This window comes from Panthera tigris, chromosome B2 (genome assembly GCF_018350195.1).
Source record: "Panthera tigris isolate Pti1 chromosome B2, P.tigris_Pti1_mat1.1, whole genome shotgun sequence".
NCBI classification, from domain to species: Eukaryota; Metazoa; Chordata; class Mammalia; order Carnivora; family Felidae; genus Panthera; species Panthera tigris.
Genome location: NC_056664.1, coordinates 53,213,183 through 53,236,327, shown reverse-complemented (window position 1 = coordinate 53,236,327; position 23,145 = coordinate 53,213,183). Strand labels below are relative to the sequence as shown.

General features: G+C 34.4%; 1 protein-coding gene across 7 annotated transcripts in view; it reads left to right on the top strand.

The window, feature by feature from the left end:
- The window catches only part of COL21A1 (collagen type XXI alpha 1 chain), a 172,036-nt gene that overhangs the window by 53,281 nt on the left and 95,610 nt on the right, over positions 1–23,145 (top strand). For 6 of the 7 annotated variants that reach the window (XM_042986589.1, XM_042986588.1, XM_042986587.1 and 3 more), the window contains exons 4-9: positions 14,565–14,733; positions 14,853–15,069; positions 17,627–17,800; positions 18,849–18,926; positions 20,792–20,800; positions 21,111–21,194. In XM_042986589.1, the coding sequence (XP_042842523.1) occupies positions 14,565–14,733; positions 14,853–15,069; positions 17,627–17,800; positions 18,849–18,926; positions 20,792–20,800; positions 21,111–21,194 (731 nt within the window). The remainder of the gene's footprint in view (positions 1–14,564; positions 14,734–14,852; positions 15,070–17,626; positions 17,801–18,848; positions 18,927–20,791; positions 20,801–21,110; positions 21,195–23,145) is intronic. The other variant, XM_015543553.2, reaches the window with a different exon arrangement.

Sequence of the window (23,145 nt, the reverse complement as noted above, 5' to 3'; positions counted from 1 at the left end):
TCATCTGTTTCGTTAAATTCCACATATGAGTGGAATCGTATGGTATTTGTCTTTCTCTGACTTATTTCACTTAGCATATACACTCTAGCTCCATCCGTGTTGTTGCAAATGGCAAGATTTCATTCTTTTCTGATGGCTGAGGAAGGTTCCATTGTATGTATGTATGTGTATATGTCTGTGTGTATGGATAAAGAAGATGTATCTTCTTTATCCAGTCATCAGTTGATGGTGTTTAGTTCATTTCTAAGTTTTTCTGTAAATAACAGTGAATATTCTTGTACAGAATTCTGAATGAGAATCTCCCATTTCTTCCAAAAACGAAGGCCAAATTACTAATATTATTAAAGCTCTGGAAAAATGTTAAAAATTGCACTTGAGAGAGACTTAAATTTCTATGGTTAGTGAGAGAACATTTGAAAATATAGTACTTATCAGTCAGTTATTTTTATATCATTCCATGAAATCTAACTTTGTGTTTATGATAACTCCATGGAAATGGAAAAGTTTGTATTTTTAGTAAACATTAATGCTATTAGGATATACACATGCTTATGTTCATATTACTTAGGGGGAAAGTAATTTGTATCTTTTATTTTTAATATTATAGTCATTTAATATACAATATACCTAAAAATAATATTTGTGTAACATGCAAAGGCTTTTTTTTCCCCCAGTTTACCTACAAAATCTTCAAAAATAGGTTGGTTCACATTTCATAGAAATATTTCTAAATGATTGTGGCTTAGAAAAAGTTTCATTTCTCTTTTTTCTTCAAATTTGCTTTGGGTGTATAGTACAGAAAAAACATTTAATCATTTTTTTATATTATTTAAGAAGGTATAGAAATTAAGCATTTTATTTAATCAAACTTTTAAAAAGGTACTATATCGGGGTGCCTGGGTGGCTCAGTCAGTTAAGCCTGACTTCAGTTCAGGTCACGATCTCATGGTCCATGGGTTTGAGCCCCGCGTCGGGCTCTGGGCTGATGGCTCAGAGCCTGGAGCCTGCTTCCGATTCTGTGTCTCCCTCTCTCTCTGCCCCTCCCCCGTTCATGCTCTGTCTCTCTCTGTCTCAAAAATAAATAAACGTTAAAAAAAAAAAAAATAAAAAAAATAAAAAGGTACTATATCAAGTAGAAAAGGTCATCACAGTTTTTTTTTTTTTTAATGTCTCTAACAGTTAGACTGTGTTGACTTTTGTCATCTTGAACAGAACAGAGGGGTGTAGATTTGTTTCCCAGTTGTATTGAGAAATAATTTGACATACATAAATGTTTAAATGCTTTGTCATATTAGAATTATGTGGTTTTGAAGCTAGCTATATATTATTATTAAAATAGATTTTTCATGGTGATAATTTACTATTTTGTATCCTAAAATAAAATTTGATTAAATATGTCTTTGTACTACTTCAGAGATTTTTTGTAGATAGGTATTTTGGTAAATGTATTCTATTTAAAAAATTCTAATTACACATGAAAGAGTAGCTGTGCTTAAAAGGGGTAAAAAATTCTTTTAGCAGAAATGTCCAGTCTGTAAAAAAAAAAATTAAATTGGAAATCTTGCCAAAAAACTCTTCATGCACACTCAAAGAAAGAATGTAAGTAATGTCTGTGTCTATTCAGTTCACAAACATGCTGTACAATAGCCATCTTTGAAAATGTGGTTTTTTGAAATTGTGCTTAGAGCAGTATATGAGCTTTTTTGAACTTGACTTTTTAATAACTGTATTAAAGTATGATTAATGCATTGCTCTAATCATGTAATTTGTATTTGAATCATTTGACAGTTTCCTTTTTTTTGACAAATGGTTAAATTTTACCTTGAGGTGCTTATCATATAGGATTACCATTTCCTAATATTGTTCACCTTTATACTCTTGCTGTGATTTGATCCACATTGAGCAAAATATTATTCACCTCTTTGTTCTCACATGGATTATTTCATCTTCATAGACTACCATTTCCCTGAAGGTGCATTCTACAATACATTCCTTATTTCAGGATGATCTTTTTATAATGGGCAATGATTTCTTTCTTTATCTGTCTGAGAGTCTAATTTTTTTCTTTTTTTCCTATTCTTTTTTTATTGTTGTAAAAAACCAATAAGATCTAATCTCTTAAACATTTTAAGTGTATACTACAGTATTGTTAACTACAAGCACAGTGTCATACTGTAGATGTCTAGAACTTTTTCATATTTCGTGACTGAAACTTTGTGCCCATTGAACAGCCACTCCCCATTTCCTTCTTCCTCCCACTCTGGCAGCCCACCATTATACTTTCTGTTGTAAGGAGTTTGACTCCTTTAGGTATTTCATAAAGGTGGAATTATCCCGTGTTTGTTCTTCTGTGTCTGGCTTTTGGGATTTTGATAGAGATGCATCACTTTGGGTGATAGGGAAATTTTTACAATATTAAGTTTTCCAATCTGTGAACGTGAGATGTTTCTATTGTTGGTGATTTCTTCAATTTCTTGTAGCAGTGTTTTGTCATTTTCAGCATTCAAGTCTTTCACCTCCTTAGTTAAGTTTATTCATTAGTATTTGATTACTTTTGCTCCTCTGCTAGTACTTTGAATATTAAGTTGAATAGAAGTGGCAAGAGTGGGCATCCTTGTCTTGTTCCTGATCTTAAAGGAAGAACTTTTAGTTTTTCACCATTGATTATGATGTTAACGGTGGGCTTTTCATATATGACTTTTATTATGTTGAGGTAAATTCCTTCTTTTTTATTTTGTATTTTATTTTTGAGAGAGAGAGAGACAGCATGAGCACGGGAGGGACAGAGAGAGAGGGAGAGAGAGAATCCCAAGCAGACTCTGCTCTGTCAGCACAGAACCTGATGCAGGGCTCCATCTCACCAAACTGTGAGATCATGACCTGACCAGAAACTAAGAGTCAGATGCATAACTGACTGAGTCACCCAGGCGCCCTGGTAAATTCCTTCTTAATTTGATGAGCGTTTTTGTCACGAAAGAAGGGTGAATTTTGTCAGATGTTTTTTCTGCATATATTGAGATGATCACGTAACTTTTATGCTTTATTAATGAGGTGTATCACATCAATTTCTTAGGTTAAATCATTTTTGCATTTCAAGGATGCTGTTGAATTCATTTTATTAGTATTTTGTGTAGGATTTTTGCATCTGTATTCATGAGGAATATGGACCTTTAGTTTTCTTGTAGTGTCTTTATCTGGCTTTTGTATCAGGGCAATGCTGGCCTCATTAAAAAAAAAAGTTTAGAAGTATTTCCTCCTCTTCAGTTTTTTTAAAAGTTTGAGAGGGATTGGCATTAATTCCTTAAGTGTTTGTTAGAATTCACCAGTGAAGACACCTGGTCCTGGGCTTTTCTTTGTTGGGAGATTTTTGATTACTGATTCAATATCCTGACTAGTTACAAGTCTTTTTCTGCTCTAATCTTAATTATCTTAAAGATTATTAAAATAGATTATTTCCTTCCTCCTATTTTGGGCTTAGTTCTTCTAGTTTTTTGATGAATAAAGTTAAGTTGTTTATTTGAGATCTTTATTCCTTTCTAATGTATATTTTTATCACCATAAATTTCCTTCTTAGTACTGATTTTGCCACATCTCAAAAGTTTTGGTATGTTGTATTTTAGTTATTGTTTGTCTCAAGATATTTTCCAATTTCTTTTTTGATTTGTTTTTTGACTCAAGAGCATGTTGTTTAATTTCCACGTATTTGTGAATTTTCCATTTTTCCTCCTATCATTAATTTCTAGTTTTTATTCTGTTGTGATTGGAGGATGTACTTGGTATGATTTCGGTCTTCTTAAATTTGTTAAGACATTTTTTGACCTAACATGTGATCTGTTTTGGAGAATGTTTCATTTGCAGTTGAGAAGAATGTGTATTCTGCTGATATGTGGTGGAATGTTCTGTATATGTCTGTTAGCTCCTTTTGGTCTATAGTATTGTTCAAGTCCTGTGTTCCCTTTTCGATCTTCTGTCTGGATGTTGTGTTTATTATTGGAAGTGGCCTATTGAAATCCTTACTATGACTGTGTTTTCTGTGTCTATTATTTTTCTCTTCAGTTCTGGCAGCGTTTGCTTTAGATACTTGGGTGGCATGATACTGGGTGCCTATATATTTGTAATTGTTATGTCTTGTTGGTGAATTGACTCCTTTATCATTATATCATGTCCTTCTTTGTGTCATTTGAATTTTTGACTTAAAGTCTGTTTTGTCTAAGTATTGCCACCTTTGCTGTATTTTGATTACTATTTGCACAGAGTATCTTTTTCCATCCCTATACTTTTAGCTTGTGTGTCTCCACAGTCCTAAAGTATATGTCTTATAGACAGTACATAGTTGGATCTTGTTTTTTTCCATTCAGCAATTTATTTGGGAATTTAATCCATTTACATCTGAAATAGCAAGAGGGAAGGATTTAATATCACCATTTTGTTAATTGTTTTCAGTCATATGTTTTTTGGTACCTTCTTTTCTTTCTTTCTGTCTTTGTCTTTCGTTGACTTTTTTTTTTTTGGTAGTGACATATTTTGATGTTTTTCTTATTTTTTAAATGTATCTTGTATAGGTATTTCCTTTGTGGTTACCATGGGGCTTATGTAAAATATCATGTAGTTATAGCAATCTATTTTAAGCTGATAACTTATTAACTTAATTTCATTCACATATACTCTATATTTTTGCTTCTCCCTGCCCCCCTCACACTTTGTCAGTGGTGTTATAAATTACAACATCTTATATTTGTGTGTGTGTGTGTGTGTGTACACTGTATTAGCATATTTTTACAGTTATGGTTATTGTTTATACTTTTCTTAAACTTCTATTTCAGAGTTAAAAGAGGCTTACATACCACTGTTACAGTATTATGGTATTCTGAATTTGTCTATATATTTACTTTAACCAGTGAGTTTTATATTTTGCAATGCTTTTGTGTTGTTTAATGTTTTTAAATTTCAACTTAAAGGACTTTCTTAATATTTCTTATAATGTCGATCTGGTGGTGATGAACTCCCTCAGGCTTTTTTCAATCTGGGAAGTTGTTTATTTTTCTCGTGTTTTTGAAGAACATTTTTGCCAGATATAGTATTTTCATTTGGCAGTATTTTTCTTTAAGCAAACACTTTGAGTATATCATCCCATTCCTTTGTGGCCGGAAAGTTTTCTACTGACAAATCTGCCAATAGTCATGGGGTGGGGGGGCTACCCTTGTATATAACAAGTTGCTTCTCATGCTGCTTTCTAAATTCTCTCTCTCTCTTTTGACAATTTGATTATGTCTTGATGTGGATTTCTTTGAGTTCTTAAATTTGGATGTACATTTCATTTCCTATATTTGAGAAGTTTTTGGTTATTACTTTAACTAAATCCCATCTCCTTCTCTCCTGAAACTCCCATAACATGTATTTGGTATATTTAATGGTGTCCCAGAAGTCATTTAGGCTTTCTTCAGTCTTTCTCAATCTTTTAAATTTTTGTTCCTCTGCCCCAATAGTTTCAAATGACCTATCCTTAAGTTTTCTGATTCTTTTTGTCTGCTTGGTCAAGTCTGATTTGGAGTCTCTCCAGTTCTTTTTTTTCTTTCTTTTTTTTTTTTTTTCCCCCTGTTCAATTACTGCATTCTTCAGCTCTAAGATTTCATTTTGGTTCTCCTTTATATTTTATATCTATGTTGGTATTGCCATTTTGTTTATGCCATCATTTTGTTGAGCTCATAGGGCATCTTTATGATGATTGTTTTGAATTCTTTGTCAGATAATACACCTCCGTTTCTTTAGGGTTGCTTGTGGAGAGTCATTCTATTCCTTTGATAGGATCATGTTTCCCTGTTTCTTTGTGTACCTTACAGCTTTGTTTTGGGATCCACACATTTAAAAAAATAGTCATCCCTGTCAATCTTTACCAGTTGTCTTTGTACAGGGGAAGTCCCTCATCAGTTAGTTTGTCTAGAGATTTGAGGGAATCTCTGAAGCCTTTTTATGGAGGGATGCCGTTTCTTTGGGATTGAGTGAGCAATTTCTTAATTAGAGAGGCTTGTTATTTTTTTTTCCCCAGGAGCTCATAATCTCTCACTCCCTTTAGTATTTGTTTGTACCTCTTTAAGTTCTCTAGTTCTGTAACCGTAAGCTTCCCCACCTTGTTCCCAGTGGGCATTAGGCATCCAAAGTATTTTGGTTCCCTGTCATCATGCTTAGGCAAGAGCAGTATCATTTCCTCAGGTAGCCCTTGGAAAAGCTAGAGTGCTGGATACATGCTCCACTATTTTCTCTTTCTCCGGAGGGAGAAGATTCCAGTTGTATGTTTCTCTTGATCATGCTGAGCCATGCTAGCCACAAAAAGCTCCCTCCTCCAACCTGCAACTGACGCTTCTTTGTTTTCAGCAGTTTCCAGGCATCTAAATGATTCTGGTTCCGTCAGTGCTCTAAATGAGGTGAGACTAAAACCTGTCTCTTGGGAAGCCCCCTGGAAGCATGCTTCACTCTTCTTTTTTCCACCCAAGGACAATATAAGCTGGGCTTTCTCTCCTGGCACTTACTTGTACAGGCTTGGGGGAGGGAATGTTGTGGGTACAGTTAATTACTCATATTACTTGTTTCAATGAGGCTGTTCTTAGCTTTGTGTTCACTCGGGATATTTCAACTTCGCAACCCAAATACGGAGTTTTTGTAAAGGTATTTTTGTCTGTATATTATTGTTAAATCAGTGTGTCATTGGGGGAATGTGGGCTGGGACTTCCTATTCCTCCATCTTGCTGACATCACTCTTCTGTTTTTGAGTAAATCAGGTTCCTTAGGTGTCTTTAAGAGCATCCAGCAGCCTGTGGCTTGAATTACTTGGCTTTAGGACCCATGTTTTAATTTAGGTATGTTGAGCTTGACTATGCACAGGTTCAGGTAAAGAATAGTCTCTCAAAAACTACTTGTGTATTCTTACTGTTCTGTTTCCTGCCATCTTGTCTTTTGGATGATGCAGGAAATTTATTTTTTAAGAGAGTATATTATGTTGACTTGCTCAAATGGGGCCAAAGGCCAGATGTCAGAAGATAATTAACTATGCATCTTCAGCCTTATCTTCTTTGAGTGAGTCAGTGAGAAAGAGAGACAGACAGAAAGAGAGGGCGAGTGCCTGCTTGAGTGGAACTTTGGTATCTTACATGTGATAAAACTTAGAGGCTCTTCTCCTGCTAGTGCTTTCTACCATAATGCAGTTTAACTTGGAATGATGTTTAGGACTTCTGAATTTCTTTTCCTCCCATCAAAAGCTGCTCATACTTTGTATAACTGCTCTTTGCTTAGAGATTGTTGGATCTAATTCAAGCCTTACAGTGCTTTGTAATAGTGGCCTAGTGCATTGCCTTATCCTACTTCTATAATTCTACCTGTATTTCATTAGAAGTCACAAAGGGTAAGGATACACATATCAACAATCATGGCCAGGACAACTGAGATATTTTTGGAGGTGGCCAGTATTTTAGCTTTCACGATTTTATAACATGTATGTGATTAACTTCTCTGCTCTCTTATAAAACTGACTGACTTACATTCTTCCTCTTTACTATTGGTATACATACAGTATGAATTTCTGACCACTGAAGTTGGGCAGGAAGAAATGGGGGATGGGAGGTGGGATAAAGTTGCATGGATAGGAAAGGATTGAGTATAATATTCCATAAAATCTCAACAAACATCAGGGGAATCACTTTGTATTCTATCTGTAGATTGAAAGGATTTGAATCTAATCTGAGTTGAAGGGAACTTACATTGTGAGGGACTTAGGGTATATCCCAAAATAAGAATTTTCCATTTAATTAGAGAGGCAAGAGCTATGTTTGCTACAAATAAAGAAACACAGTAAGCTTATAGTTTATGTGAGAAGTGATATTTGATTATTCATTGGAAAAGTAGAATGATTATGGCATGATTTAGAAAATAGACAAATTATGGCATACAGATCTTGCTGTTAGTGTTTATGATTAGATCTAGATGCAGTTGTATGAGTTAATTATGACTAGGAAAGGAATGAAAGGCAAAATATTCAGAATAATTTTCATTAGGAGTGTTTAAAGCTTGTACGGATAGCCCATTCCCCCCCTCTTTTCTCTCTTTGAAATATCATGTATAATCTCTGTCCCCTAATTATGTATTTCATTTTCATAACACCTCCATCCTTTTAAAGTAGCAGCAGACATGCTGGTAGAGATAAAAAATTGGTACAACAACTTGGGAAAAGCTTGTGGCATCGTCTGCTAGAGTAAAGCATATAGATCCCCTATGAAACAACAGTTCTACTCCCAGATACATGACGACGAGAAATAAGTTCATATATTTACCAAAAAGCATCTGCAAGAATGTCCATAACAGCTTTATTAAAAATAGTCAAAAACTGTAAACAACTCAAATGATTGCCCACATAAAAGTGGATCGATACATCATAATACACTATAATTCATACAGTGGCATACAAAAAAAGAACAAGTCACCGTTAGGTGCAACAACATGGATAATCCCACAGATGTTTGTTGGTCAAGCAAAGCCAAGTAAAAGAGTATATTCTATGGTTTATTTATATTAAGTTCAAGAATGGACAAAATTAATCAATGATAGAAATCCTAACAGTGGTGGCCTCTGGTCGTGGTGGTTATTGTCTGTGAAGGAACATGAGGTAACTTTCTATGGTGTTAGATGTGTTCTTTGTCTTATCTGGGTACTAGTTATATAAGCATGTAAATATGTGCCGGTTGATGTGCAGTTGAATTTATTGAATGTAGATTGTACCTTAATAAAAACATTTTTAAAAACTCCATACAATGTCTGTTAAAGTAAAGCACTGTCTGCTGATTTTTTTTCTATAGACCTGAGGCTGTATGATTATATGGTGCTCCAGCCCAGTCTCTGGAGTCAAACTCAGGTCTGGGTTTGATTCCTAACTTTGTCAACATCACTTTCTTGAAGTGTGATCTTGAGTTAAGTAACGACTCTAACTTTGGTGATAAAGGTCATGTTTTATGAACATTAATATCCATGTATAGGAGGAACATTAGGGACATGTTAAGATGGTTAAGGAAAAAAAAGCAATGGTGTGTATGTTAAAATGATACATAACTGCAATATCTTACAAAAGCTCTGCCAAATTAAAAATGAAACAAGGAGTAAAGAATGAGGTAAAGGAATTATACACATACTATTGTCTGGGTGTGTAAAGGCAAAACACATTACCCTTTCTCCATGTATAGTATTCAAGCAGGAATAACCAAGAAAATTCATTACATTACATAATCAGTGCTTTTACAATGAAAAATGGCAAAACCAGATGAGTTATTTGTATAATTTTGTAAGACTTTAAAATTGTACTTTCTTAACTATTTATTAAGCCAAAAATGATTTTTACTTTTTGTATTTTTCTTATTGTTAAAAATAATATATTCTATGATCAGTGAGGCTGCTTAATGGTGCAAAAGATTCTGACTTGTCTGGTTGGCGCACAAGTTATACTAAAGAGTAATAAGAGTCTCTTGTTCTCATTGATTTACCGCTGAAATCTGTACTTACTGTGTCCCATTGCCTGTCAGCCATGCATCTGGCAGACATCTTCCTTAGATGAGAACTGTTGACTCTAAATTAACCTAGATTTCAAGGCAGTGGGGTTACTTGATGGTGAAGGAGAATGAAATTATTCAATCTGTAATGAGAAAAGAAATTGTGTGATGATGGGGCTACCTTCTTTCTTATTTAACTAATCTTTGGTAAGAGGCTCTGTGCTTCCATAATTTATTTTGATTTTGTGATTTTGTTGTATTTATTATTATTTGCTATTATATTACTATGTTACATTAATTAATTATTAATTATTAATATAATTAATATATTAAATATATTATTATATTTTTAATATGATGTGATTTAGTACCTTGGTACTAAATTGAAACAATGGTGACTGTACTTTCTTTTAATGAACCTGTGCATGATATTAAAGTACATGATATAATAGACATTCAGAAAGGCAAATGTATTAAATTGCCTCTGAATACCATTGAGGGGTGTGTATCAATTGGACATACACTCATGTTTGCCTTATCATTAAAACCAAGTTCAATCTGGGAAGTCTTAAGAAGTTGGCTCACACAGATCTGCACCAGAGGCCCCAAAGGCAACTCTATTTTATTGGACTATCAGGTGTGGATCAGTAAAATTACTTTTGGTTTCTGACCACAGATCTTGATAGAATTCCTTTGTTCTGAATAAAATATTTGACTTCTGGAGAGGGGCAACATATAAATAATGTGGCAATGTGGAATTAGATTAAATAGGCACTTAGAAAGTAGGCCAGATATATTTTGGAATAATGTATTCATTAGTGTTCCTATGATGTTAACTTATAGGTGGAAAAGTATAGCTGGAATTTGTTCTAGTTAGACTCAAGACATAGGTTTTGTGTCCTTGTCTGTGGCAGAATTTTAAATAAAACATGTTTTTATGACCTTGGTAAGACTGTATTATATTACTAAGCCCTGAGATTTAATAGAAAAGCAAGTATTTTTTTCTGTGTTCTATGGATCATTTAAAAATTTTTTGATTTGAGTGTAATTTTAAGGCCAGGTGTACAACATAGTGTTGGAAAAGTTTATACATTATGTTATGCTCACCACAAGTGTATCTACCATCTGCCATTATATGACACTATTAAAACATGATCAGCTATGTCTCCCACTCCCCTTTACCTGTACTGACCATCTCCCTACCTCCCTCTACTCTGGCAATCATCGGTTTGTCCTCTGTAATTACAGGTCTGATTCTGTCTTTTGTCTATTTCTTCATTTTATTTTACTTAATTTTTTTAGATTCCACATGTAAGTGAAATCATATGGCATTTGTCTTTCTTTGACCTAATTCCCTTAGCATACTACTCTTTAGGTCCATCTATGTTGTTGCAAATGGCATGATCTCATCCTTTCTTATGGCTCTGTAATATTCGTGTGTGTGTGTGTGTGTGTGTGTGTGTGTGTGTGTGTGTGTGTGTGTCACATTTTCCTTATCCATTCATGTATCAGCGGACGTTTAGGTTGCTTTGATATCTTGGCTATTGTAAACAATGCTACAACAATCATAGGGATGCATCTAATCTTTTTGAATTCATATTTCTGTTTTTTGGGGGGGTAACTACCCAGTAGCAGAATTATTGGATCATATGGCATTTTGATTTTTAATTTTTTGAGTCACCTCCGTACTGTTTGACATAGTGGCTGTACCAATTTACCTTGTCCTCTACACTGTTCCTTACCAACACTTGTTATTTCTTGTCTTTTTGATTTTAGCTATTCTGACAGGTGTAAGTTGATATCTCATTGTACTTTTGATTTGTCTTTCCCTGATGATCAGTGATCTTTTCATTTCTTTGTATGTCTTCTTTAGAAAAAAATGTCCATTCATGTCCTTTGTCCATTTTTTAATTGGTTTGTTTTTTGGTATTGAGTTTTATAAGTTCTGTGTAAATTTTGGATATTAACCCCTTTTATTGTATATATCATTTGCAAATATCTTCTTCCATTCTAAAGTAAAGTGGATTAAAGTTCTAAATGTGAGACTTGAAGCCACAAAATTGCCAGAAGAGAATATAGTCAGTGATATCTCTGATATCAGCTCTAGCAACATTTTTCTAGATAATTATCCCCAAAGGCAAGAGAAAGAAAAGCAAAAATAAGCCATCCAAACTGAAAAGCAGACATTGCTGGACCCTAGTGTTTAAAAGAAATAGAGTAATCTTTGCTCATCCCAGAAAGCATTCCTATTCTGAATACTCTGAACATATAAGTGTAAAATGAAATTGAAACTGTGTAGTTGGTATAGGAAATCATTTGTGAAGTTAGGTCTTCTGTTTTGTTTACCCTTGTTCCTGAATGCATTCCTTTAAAATAACTTGGTATGTCTAGATTGTTCTAATTACTTATTGTGGGTGTTATAACAGGCTCCCAACCGAGTCTCTCTTAGCATTTGACTTGCCTCGTATTTAGAATAAGTTCCACGTTTCAGTTCTTATTTCCAGTTTCCATACTTCTCTCTAGATGTGGTTTATATATTTATGCATATATTCCTTTTTTCTACACAATGGGGGAAATTATTTCCCTAGGTTTCTGCTGAAGTTTGTGCAGAACTGTTGGTTGTTCCATACATAAAATAATTGCTCCATCTATAAAACATAACATTTTATGTATGGAAGCTTCTTTTACCAGTTTCCTATAACTAGGTATATACAAACATAATACTGGTATCGGAGCATCTCAACTACCTTTTTTTTCAGTTCCCATGTATTAAGATATCTTACTGTTCTCCTTACAGGTGAACAAATTGGGGAGAAAAATTACCTTCAAGAAAATATAGTTAAATACATTTTTCCTAATAAGATGTGCATAAGTAATGAAAACATGGCTGTATGGTACATTCTTGATTTCACAAGCCATGCTACACTGTTCCCCCATGAAATTGTGGGGATTACAATACAGTGTAAAGGACTTTGTTATAGCAAAAGAATGAACACAGTAATTGCTTTATCCCCTGCACTTATGGGCCATTTTGGAGTCACAAAGCACTTTCACATACATCACATTCGATCCTCAGACAATCCCTGTGAAGGAGATCATTGTTCCCACTTTACAGATGATAATCCAGAGGTTCAGGAGAGGTTAAGAGAGAGGCTTAAGTCTAAAGCTAAGGTTCTTGTTTGAAGTCTGAGATCTTTATCTAACATCTTAGAATTTCTCATTTGTAAAGCAAATCAAAGGAGTAATTCAGATCTAAATATTCTTATGATGTAATGTTTCACACATTTTCTTTCCAGCTGACCTTCTTTTTTTTATAGTTTTAAATCAAATGCATCTGAAATGAGGCTTCATATATTGTTCTGCATACCTCCCCCCACCGCCTGCCAAAAAAGAACCCCTGCATCATGACAGGAATTATTTAATTTGATTGATTTATGATTTAAACTCTAGAATATAGTGTTATTAGGAACACATTCCCTGCTGTTCATGTTTTCATTGGGAGTAACTTCAACTAGACTGACTCTACTGACCTCTCTCATCCCTTTCTAGCTCCTTACCAGTGAATGAGAAAATGAGTTTTCAGATTAGTGAGTTTGTTAAACGTCACCGGTCATGGTTGGCAGCGTGCCTTTGGTTTTCTTCTCCTTGAGTCAGTGAGCCTGGGGAGCTAGTGTATTCTGGCTTCCTCTGTAGACCATGTATGAGCTTAATGGTCAGACCCTGCTTCTGAGGTGGGAGAGGGAGTAAGTGAGCCCTGCGTTGCTGGGATGGTGTGGGGGTTAATCATGGTGTGCAGTCTCATGAAGCTCACTGGATCAACGTGTTTGCCTCATTCCTGTATCTCCCCATAAGTTAGGTCCAAGCTTACCAGAGAAAGAAGGTTGTAATTCATTGGGTCACTTCAAAACTTAAGACCCGAAGAGAAAAATGTCCCTCCTTTTCCAGGAATACTTTTTATTTTATTTCTATCAAACCTTTATTTTATTTCCAATATTCTATGGTGTAAGTTATGACTGTATGTGTTAGGCTCATAAAATCCATCTCATTACTTTTTATTGTATTGTAAATATGATACTTTTCCCTCTTCTTAATGTTGTGTAAGAATGATTGTTTTAAAGTATGTTTAGTGGAGTTCTTGTTTTATTTTGTTAGCTGCTCTATAAAATGTAAGCAGTCATGCTCAATATGTATGTTATATGAGGACTTTGGAAGAATCCGAAAATACTGCAACATATCTACAGAACAGCTTAATTGCATTCAACCATGTAAAATTTTCCACGTAATTTTAGGTGCTAGTTTCTCAGCAAAAAGCATGCCATATTTTTATAACATATAGATGATTGTATAATAGAAATCTTAATGATTTTTCTTAAGGAAATAGTCTTTATTTATAAATATGATTAATGTAATAATATAGTTAATAATAGATGAGATAATAGCCTCATTTTGAGTACTTTCATGAACAGAAAAGACCCACAGTTTTTTCCAGAGTAATAGAAACAATGTGCTTTGAACTGTGGAATTATTAACTGCTTAAACTGGAAAGAATATCAAGAACGACACCTACTTTTTTTTACCCCTCAAATGCTGTGAATGCAAGAATGGAATCTTAGAGTTCATCTCCTAGATCCAAGAAATTTAGAATTCTGCAAGGTCATGTGACAAATTAACACCAAATACTGGATGAGAATTGTGAATGCCATTCCAGTCTTCTCCTACCCCACTGGTAACAGGTTGCTTCGTGTTCAAAATAGTGAAGTAAAAACATCAACATGGTGTTGTTCTTAAAACAGTACATTAGCAAGTGTTTCTTTTATATTTCTGTTTTACTTTTATCCCTTTTTAGGGGGAAAAAGACTTTTGAGACTTCGAATGCCAAAATCATTCCTGCATATTTTTTCAGACAATGCATTTACATCCATTTGTGTGCATATGCAGATTTTATTATTTTCTCTAATATTTCTCCTTTGACATTTTTTCTTTGTCGAAGTAATCTGTGACTAATTAACGTTTACTGCTTTTGCTTTGGATTTGTAGAATCTGTTTGTCCAACACGAATTCCAGTCGCAGCTCGTGATGAGAAAGGGTTTGATATTCTTTTAGGCTTGGGAGTAAAGAAAAAGGTTAAGAAAAGAATCCCGCTTTCACCAACAAAGATAAAAGGATATGAAGTAACAGCTAAAGTTGACTTATCAGAATTCACAAGGTAAACATTATGACATTATGTGTTGATCTGACTTCTTTTTTTTCTTTTTTTTTTTTTTTTGGTATGTCTGTAGATATGTTGAGAATTCTTTAAGCTTATGCATATTCTTCTTTTTCTAGCAATGTTTTCCCAGAAGGTCTTCCTCCATCATATGTATTTGTCTCCACTCAGAGATTTAAGGTCAAGAAAATGTGGGATTTATGGAGAATTTTAACCATTGATGGAAGGCCACAAATAGCAGTTACCTTAAATGGTGTGGATAAAACATTACTGTTTACAACAACCAGCATAATTAATGGCTCACAGGTGGTCACCTTTGCTGACTCCCAAGTTAAGGTAAATATGCCTGGGTATGAGTATGGTGGTATTCATGGTGGTATTAGCAGGTTTGTGTGTGTTTGGAGGAAGGGAGCCATAATTTTAACATGGCTGAAAAGATACTGACTTCATAATTTAATGTTGCTTTACTGAATAAAAGCAACAGATGAAGGAAATTTGTTTCTTTTTTTTTTTTAATTTTTCAATATTTATTTATATTTGAGAGAGAGAGAGAGAGACAGAGTGCAAGCAGGGAAGGGGCAGAGAGATGGAGACAGAATCCAAAGCAGGCTCTAGGGCTCTGAGCTGTGAGACATCAGGACTGGAACTCATGAGGAGTGAGATCATGACTTGAGCCGAGGTTGGACTCTCAACCTACTGAGCCACCCAGGTGCCCTGAAGGAAAATTATTTCTTAAATGGGATTAAGGGGTGGGGCTAATTCACATTTTTTGAGTGCCTACTACTAGATGCCCTGAGCATGTAATTATAATATCCACCCAAGGAAGAAGGTATTGCTCTCATTGTACAGACAGAAAAAAAAATGCAGGGATATTAAATCCCACCTCAAAATAACACAGCTAGTAAGTGTTGACATCAGGAATTGAAGTTAAGTCTTGTCAGTTTCAAAGTCTGGTTGGTTGTCCTTACATTACCATGTCCTACAAAATGCTGAGATAAAGACATTTGTTAGAACATCAAATACAGGTAGATAATGGGTAAAGAATTCACAATTATTGGGAGGACATTTTGTTTCCCCAGAAGGAAGCTGTATTTAATAAAATTGATAAACTAAAAATAAAAGTTTATTTTCCAAGTCAAATATGTTCGGAATACAGATGTAGCGATAAAAACAGTTATGTTTTGGTCGTTATTATAATTATGGTAGTCTAACACTATATTGTATAATTTAGGAAGTGTACAAGGTTGTATATGAAATTATGCATCTATGCAATTTCATATGGTAAGCAGATTAAATTTTTAAAAACTTTATTTTTATTAAAGGCAAATTGCTAGGTTCTGTAAGAAATCACAAATGAATAAGGCATATTTCATACCTCGAAGGAACTTATATATAATGGAAGATTGAAGGTCTCTGATATCTAATAGGAGTACTAAGTATTAGTGGAGTGTAGAGGGAAAGGTGGATTCTAATACAAAATGTGGACAAGACTTATTAATGAGCTGCTTTTTGGATGGGACTTTGAAGAACGAATAGGATTTTGATGAAGAGAGCTAAGGATATGTAAGTCGGTGTTTCAGTATTGAGTAATCATGTATAATAAAATGCAGGGTTTTTATTTAAAGGGTAGAAAGTGGTGACCCCTGTGTTTGGAGTATAAGATACATGAAAGAAAGAGCTAACAAGGTGTGAACTCAATTTATGGGGACCTGGAAACCATACACAGGGTTTTAGACTTCATTCAGTGGATGACAGGGTTCCATCTAAAAGTCTTTAATAGGTGTGCCCTAGTCAAAGCAGCTCACTCTCCTCCTTTTGCTTTCACAAAGAATACTTGCATTTCTTTCCTGGAATTGGCATAGGTCCTGGGAATCCAGAAATTAATAAGATGTGGTATCTTCTCTTGATGAAATTCTAGTGAGAGAGATTAATGGTAGTAGAGGTATGAAGAATGGCTTAGAGAGAGCAGGATTAGAGATGTGTTTGAAAATTATTTAGATAAAGCAAGATATCCATGAACCTAAACGATGGTAATGAGAATGGAAGGGGAGAAGTGAATTTGAGTCAAAAGACATATTTGGTAGAACTTTGCATCTGGTTATTATTGGAACTGAGGGGAGGGCAAGAGGTAAAGACACTTGTTGCAGTTTAGAAACTGAAGATGTTATTATCTGAGGGAAACTGAAAGGAAGAAAGTTTTGGGGATAGTTCAAGTTCATTTTGCTTACACATTCTCTCAGGCTGGTTGTGAAATATCCTGGTAAAATTATACTAGCCAGTATTAGAATTGTAGGTCCCATATGTAGGAATGAGGTCCAGGCTGTTGATGTAGATATGGGAGTTATTCCATCGAAGTAATAATTGTCCTGTAGAAGTGGGTAAGATAATCAAAGGGGAGAATGAAAAAGGTCAATGACAAACCTGTGGAGAATGACCTCATCAAAGGGCAGGTGAGGAAGAGGAGCCTTTGAAGAAACAGAATAAGCAAATGGAGAAAAAGAAACAAAGATGATCAAGATGGTTTGAATCATGGAAGTTGAATGAGGATATCAAGGAAGATGGACTCGTTAAGGGTGCAAAGTTGCAATGAAGTAAATAGGATGAAGAATGGGAGAAGCCATTTGGATTCAGACATAAGGAACTTTTTTTGTGACCTTGAAGGAATTGCTTCAGGAAATTGATACATCTACTAATATGTAATGAATATGTAATGGAAAATGGGGATTAATTAATAAGTAGCTTTTAAGGTCCAGCTTGGGTCAAGGTGAATTAGTATATAGTACAGACCGTCTATGTGGTATGGATTTATGGTTGGCAGCGAAGGAATGGGAACAAAGAAAATGAAAGATGGTTAGCATTTTGTTCATGAATGTTCCATACTTTCTTCCTATAGACATTATTTGATGAAGGCTGGCATCAAATTCGTCTCTTAGTAACAGAACAAGATGTAACTCTGTATATCGATGATCAACAGATTGAAAACAAGCCCTTACATCCAGTTTTAGGGATCTTCATCAGCGGGCAAACTCAAATTGGAAAGTATTCTGGGAAAGAAGAAACCGTTCAGGTAGATGAACGATGATTTGCTTTTTGCATTGTATAAAGTGGAGCTCTTGCTGTCCTTTGTGGTAGTATTTATGACATTTAACTGCATTTGATTTAATTATTAATTCCTTTAAGACACTTAAAATGTATTCAGTTTATTAGTGGGATTTTGTATTTGAGTGTGTATTAAAATGCAAAGTTAGACTTAATAGATTTTATAGGAATTCTTAGAAAAATGTTCCCCTGGGTTAAGGGTAGAATTCTACATTCTTAGGAAACATTAATTTCATATTTCCCAGGAGATAACGAATTTGGAAAAGAAAATGTAAGATTGGAGCTGTGAGTAGGGGCTATAAAATTTGTTTGCAGCTGTGAGGATACAATAAGATGAATTCATCTTGGTGTTCTTTCTTCTTAAAACTAATTTTTGATATTTTTGAATATTTTTGAAGCTGGAGTATCTATCTGTGGTTTGAGAAGTGTGTGTATAAAAAGATAGCCATTTCTTGAAAAATGCTTTGTTTGAAAAGGTGTGTCTTTCCCGCTGTGTTTCTATTAAGGGAAGACTGTCACATCCAAATTACGCACATGGTCTCTCTGTATTAATGTTACATGTCAAATTGTAGTAAGTGTTTAAATAGAAACAGGTGTTTGGCCTACTCATCACATAACACTCCATGCCATCAACTAAGTGTCTGAAATGAAAGATGACTTCTTAAGCCGACTCTATTGTAATCAGAAATGTTGCAGAGATTTAGGATAAACACAGAAAGCCTGGGAAAGCTTTTAAGTGTCCTAGGAAATGCTCTCTAGACTAGCTCTTAATACAGAGATAATAATAAAAGCTCCACTGGGTTCCTGAAGGACATCAGAGATTTGTTTTTAGTGCTAGAGTTTTTTTTATGAATTATGTTGCATCACATCTTTAAACTGTATCTTAGGTATTCAGATTTAGTGTTTTTATGTTTTAGCTGAGTGCTAAACCTTACATAACAGCTAATGTATTTGGGTTGCTTTTATTAAGCCATTAGCTTGTGCCTCAATTTTAACTTGAGTGGTTTTGTTCCTAGTTTGATGTCCAGAAGTTGCGAATCTACTGTGACCCAGAACAGAACAACAGAGAGACGGCATGCGAGATTCCTGGATTTGTGAGTAGGATGGATTATTTTCCCCCAAGTGTTGCTTCAGTACTTTCAGAGCAATAAACAAATGACAGATAATGTGTGAACCTTAATTAAATATACAGCATTAATTTGTTTGTTAATTGTCAGTGCAAATAAAGTTACATTGATTAAAACATATTTCATAATTGAAATAAAATTATAATGTATCTCTGTACACATAGGAATGGAAGAGTACAAGGAAGTATTTTTTACACATCTCAGCATGTGATATTTCCAGTACTCAAGTGAAGCAGGGCTGGGCCTGCTCTAGAAAAACATAGGATTCTTTGTCTGAATATCTAGAGTGTAAATACATTTCTATATTTCATTAAATGTGTGGACAGAATACCCCACACAGCATAATTCTGAAGAATAGGAAGTGATTGATTTTCCTGTTCATCAGCACGTTTTCTCAAACCATAAGGAATATATAGGTTTCTTTTTGTTGTTGTTACCTAAGTAAGATTTTCTTGTTTCTAGGTTATAAGCCACTTTCTATTTATGTAGCTATATTCATTAATGTGTTAGGAGGAAATAATTATAAGCTAAAATATTAGTCTGATTATATATGTCTGCTCCTAGTGTGTGTGTGTAATCAATCCCTCTCTCCTTGAGCCTATGTGTATATGTGTGTGTGTGTGTATATATGTGTGTGTGTGTGTATATGTACATATATATACACATATATATACATATATGTACATATACATACACATATATACATATATGTACATATACACACATATACACACACACACACACATATATATATAACACACACATATATATATTTGTAATGCAAATAAGGCAGAATATTGTAAAAGTTTCCAGTGACATTTGAGCTCATGCTATAGTTCTTTTAGTTTGTAAAGTCATACTGTCATTATCTCCTTTTTTCCTATCAAACTGAATAATCTGCAAATCCACATGTTCTGAAAACTTGAGGATGTGGAGCAGTGCCTATGAAGGATCTATAATAAAATCCAACATGGAACCTTTTAGAAATAATTCATTCTTGGTCTTTTAGATAGGTAGTTGTTTAAACACCGTAACTTTTATTTTAGATATTTATAGCTTAGAACATGAATCTCTAATCTCTCCTAAAAGTACTAATGAGTGATTGCATTTGAGAGTCCATCTTATATACTTATTTGTTGATATTTCTTCATCGATGTGATGGCCATTACCATTACCCTTCCACATCATGAAAACCCAGGATTAAATGGTGGATTCTCAGTCCTCACAGCCACTGTTTTGTGTTTTTATGTCTCTTCCCTTCCTCTGAGGTGTGAGTTCATGGGGCCTGTTTGCCTTTTGCATCTTATTCCCACTTTCTTATCTTCTGATTGAATTTATTATTGTTTGGAAAGATTATTAACCTATTTAAAATCATGTGTTATTCACTGAGAAACAGATTGTTGAGTGAGAAGTTCTAAAGTAAAAGGCATAAAATTTAATGTATGGAATTTGTGACTTTCTCAGATGTGTTTTGGCTTTTTCCTCTGGTTCTTAAATGACTTCCAGAAAGTTCGAGGGGGCATATAAATCTCACCGAGGTACTTTTGCTCCTGAGTGGCCATTATACCAAGCTGCTTTGGCATTTTCGTTCACTCCTTTCACTCGTCATTGTTGTTCATTTCCTTACTTTATCCTACTGTAAATGTTACCATAACATGTACAAATAGGTACTTTTTTTTAAGGATAGTTGCAAGCAAATGTTTTAACTCTTGCCGGTTCCAATACTTCATGTATCTGGAACCTGGACAATGAAATATCTGTAAATTAGGAAGAAAATTTAGAAAAAATTAAAAGCATCTTTTAAAACCCATTTGTTCTTCCTTTTCTTTCAGAATGGTGAGGTAGGCCTGGAAACTATTATTCTCCTTAAGGTAGTATTTGTACTGTGGGACTGTTTAGCTTGCTTCCATCAACTGTGAGTATATTAGACAAATAGAACTCATTTTTTATGTCGTTGGAGTGTATTTCGTTTTCATAGCTTTTTGTGATTCAGAATTTCGTATTGGATTGGTCTGAATAAAATTGGAAAGTCAGTGTGAGATACCTTTACCATTTCGCACAGACATGCAGGTGCATACACATACCTGTGTACACATGCATATGTATGTGTCTTCCCACATTTGTTGTTTATTTCCATTTCTGTCTTTGTAGTGCCTCAACGGTCCCAGTGATGTAGGCTCTACTCCAGCTCCCTGTGTTTGTCCTCCAGGAAAACCAGGACTGCAAGGCCCCAAAGTGAGTACTGCCTAACATGCTTTTCTTGTTAAAACCCACAAACAAAAGAGCTGAGCAAATGCGCAAAATTCCTAGGCACCACTGACCCTTTTTTGAAATTTCTACCTAGTGTCTTAGAACAGTTTAAAACCTGACTTTTAGTGATTTTTTTAAAAAAGCATATTCTAATCTATAAGTGCCTTTGAACCTAGAACTGATTCCCCTGGCCCACAGTAAAGTGAGGGAACTTTATTAGTAAATGAAGAAAGGGCATTTGTTGAGATGTGTTCCAAATTCTCAGCTTGTCAAAATGATTTTCAGATAGGGGGTGCCTGAGTGGCTCAGTTGGTTAAATGTCCAACCTCAGCTCAGGTCAAGATCTCACAGTTTGTGAGTTCAAGACCCGCGTCAGGCTCTGTGCTGACAGCTCAGAGCCTGGAGCTTGCTTCAGATTCATTCTCTCTCTCTCTCTCTCTCTCTCTCTCTCTCTCTCTCTCTCTCTCTCTCTGCCCCTCCTCCACTCACACGTTTCTCTCTGTGTCTCTCTCAAAAATAAGCATTAGAAAACTTTTTTTAAAAAATAAAAAGAAATGACTTTCAGATAGAAAACTGAAGTAGAAATATTAAAATTGACTTCAACATTATGTTTGATGTCTAATTCTAAAAAACAGGCATATAGAGATTTATTAATTTTACTTAATTATGTGATAATCACTTTGGGGGAGTAGGTCTATTAGTGATACTCATATATGCACATCTTCCAGTTGCATATATTGATTTGTGTGTGTATATATGTTAATTGTGTGTATGTGTATATAAACATTTACATATTTATTTGCGTATTATACATTTTTATGTGATTGGAGCCATGATGTGCATACTATTTCTCAACTAGTTACTTTTTATATAACTAAATATTTTGAACATGTTTCTATGCTATTAAATATGAATGATTAAGTGTAAGTTAATACTTACTGTGGCATCACTTAGACCCAGCCTGATACTGAGATGTTAAGTGGTTTGTCTACTCTATGTGAATCTTACTCTTTTAATAGTATTTTACAGTATCACTTAAATAAAAATGATGTCTAACTTGGAAGCAGGTATGACTCCCTAGCCAAAAAGAGTGTTTTGTGTATTGATCATTTATTGCCTGAGGTGACCAAGCAATAAATATGAATTCTGATGTTCATTTCGATGGAATTTCCTTAAGTGTTTTAGTCACCATCACTGAAAATTTTAGATTTTAAACTGCTCATCTGATTTAATTCTTCCTATCTTTTATGCATGTTTCTCCTGTCCATTTTTATGTGATAGCTCATGACACACTCCAGGCCTAGCATTAAAATCAAGAAACAAATATAATTTAAGAAATAAAAGTACACATTCATTATTTTATTTAAAGAAAATCTATTTGGTTTGGAATTTGACTTCAGTATGTTATAATCAATTTATTATTATAAAGTATTTTTAAATGGCATTTAGGTAAGTTAATCTAAGTGTTCTTCCTTTTAAAGTTTATTTATTTATTTTGGGGGGGTTGAGTGAGTGGGGAAGGGCAGAGAGAGAGAATCCCAAGCTGGCTTTGTGCTGTCGGTGCAGAGCCCCACGCAGGGCTTATGTGTATGTATGTACGTATGTATGTATATACATACATATATATATACGTATATATATATATATATATACGTGTATATATATATATATACGTATATATATATATACGTGTATATATATATATACACGTATATATATATATATACATATGTATATATATATAAATTCAACTTGAAATATTATACATAAGAATTATTTGATCTGTAAGATATATAATATGGAAATGAGAGTCCCATTATATCTGACCTCTCAAAGCCCAGAGTGCTTTCCTGACTCCCAGGGAGGTTCTGGCCACCCCTAGGGTATCTTAAGGTTTGTCTTCTTTTGGGGAGACATCAGATGCCTCTGATGCTTT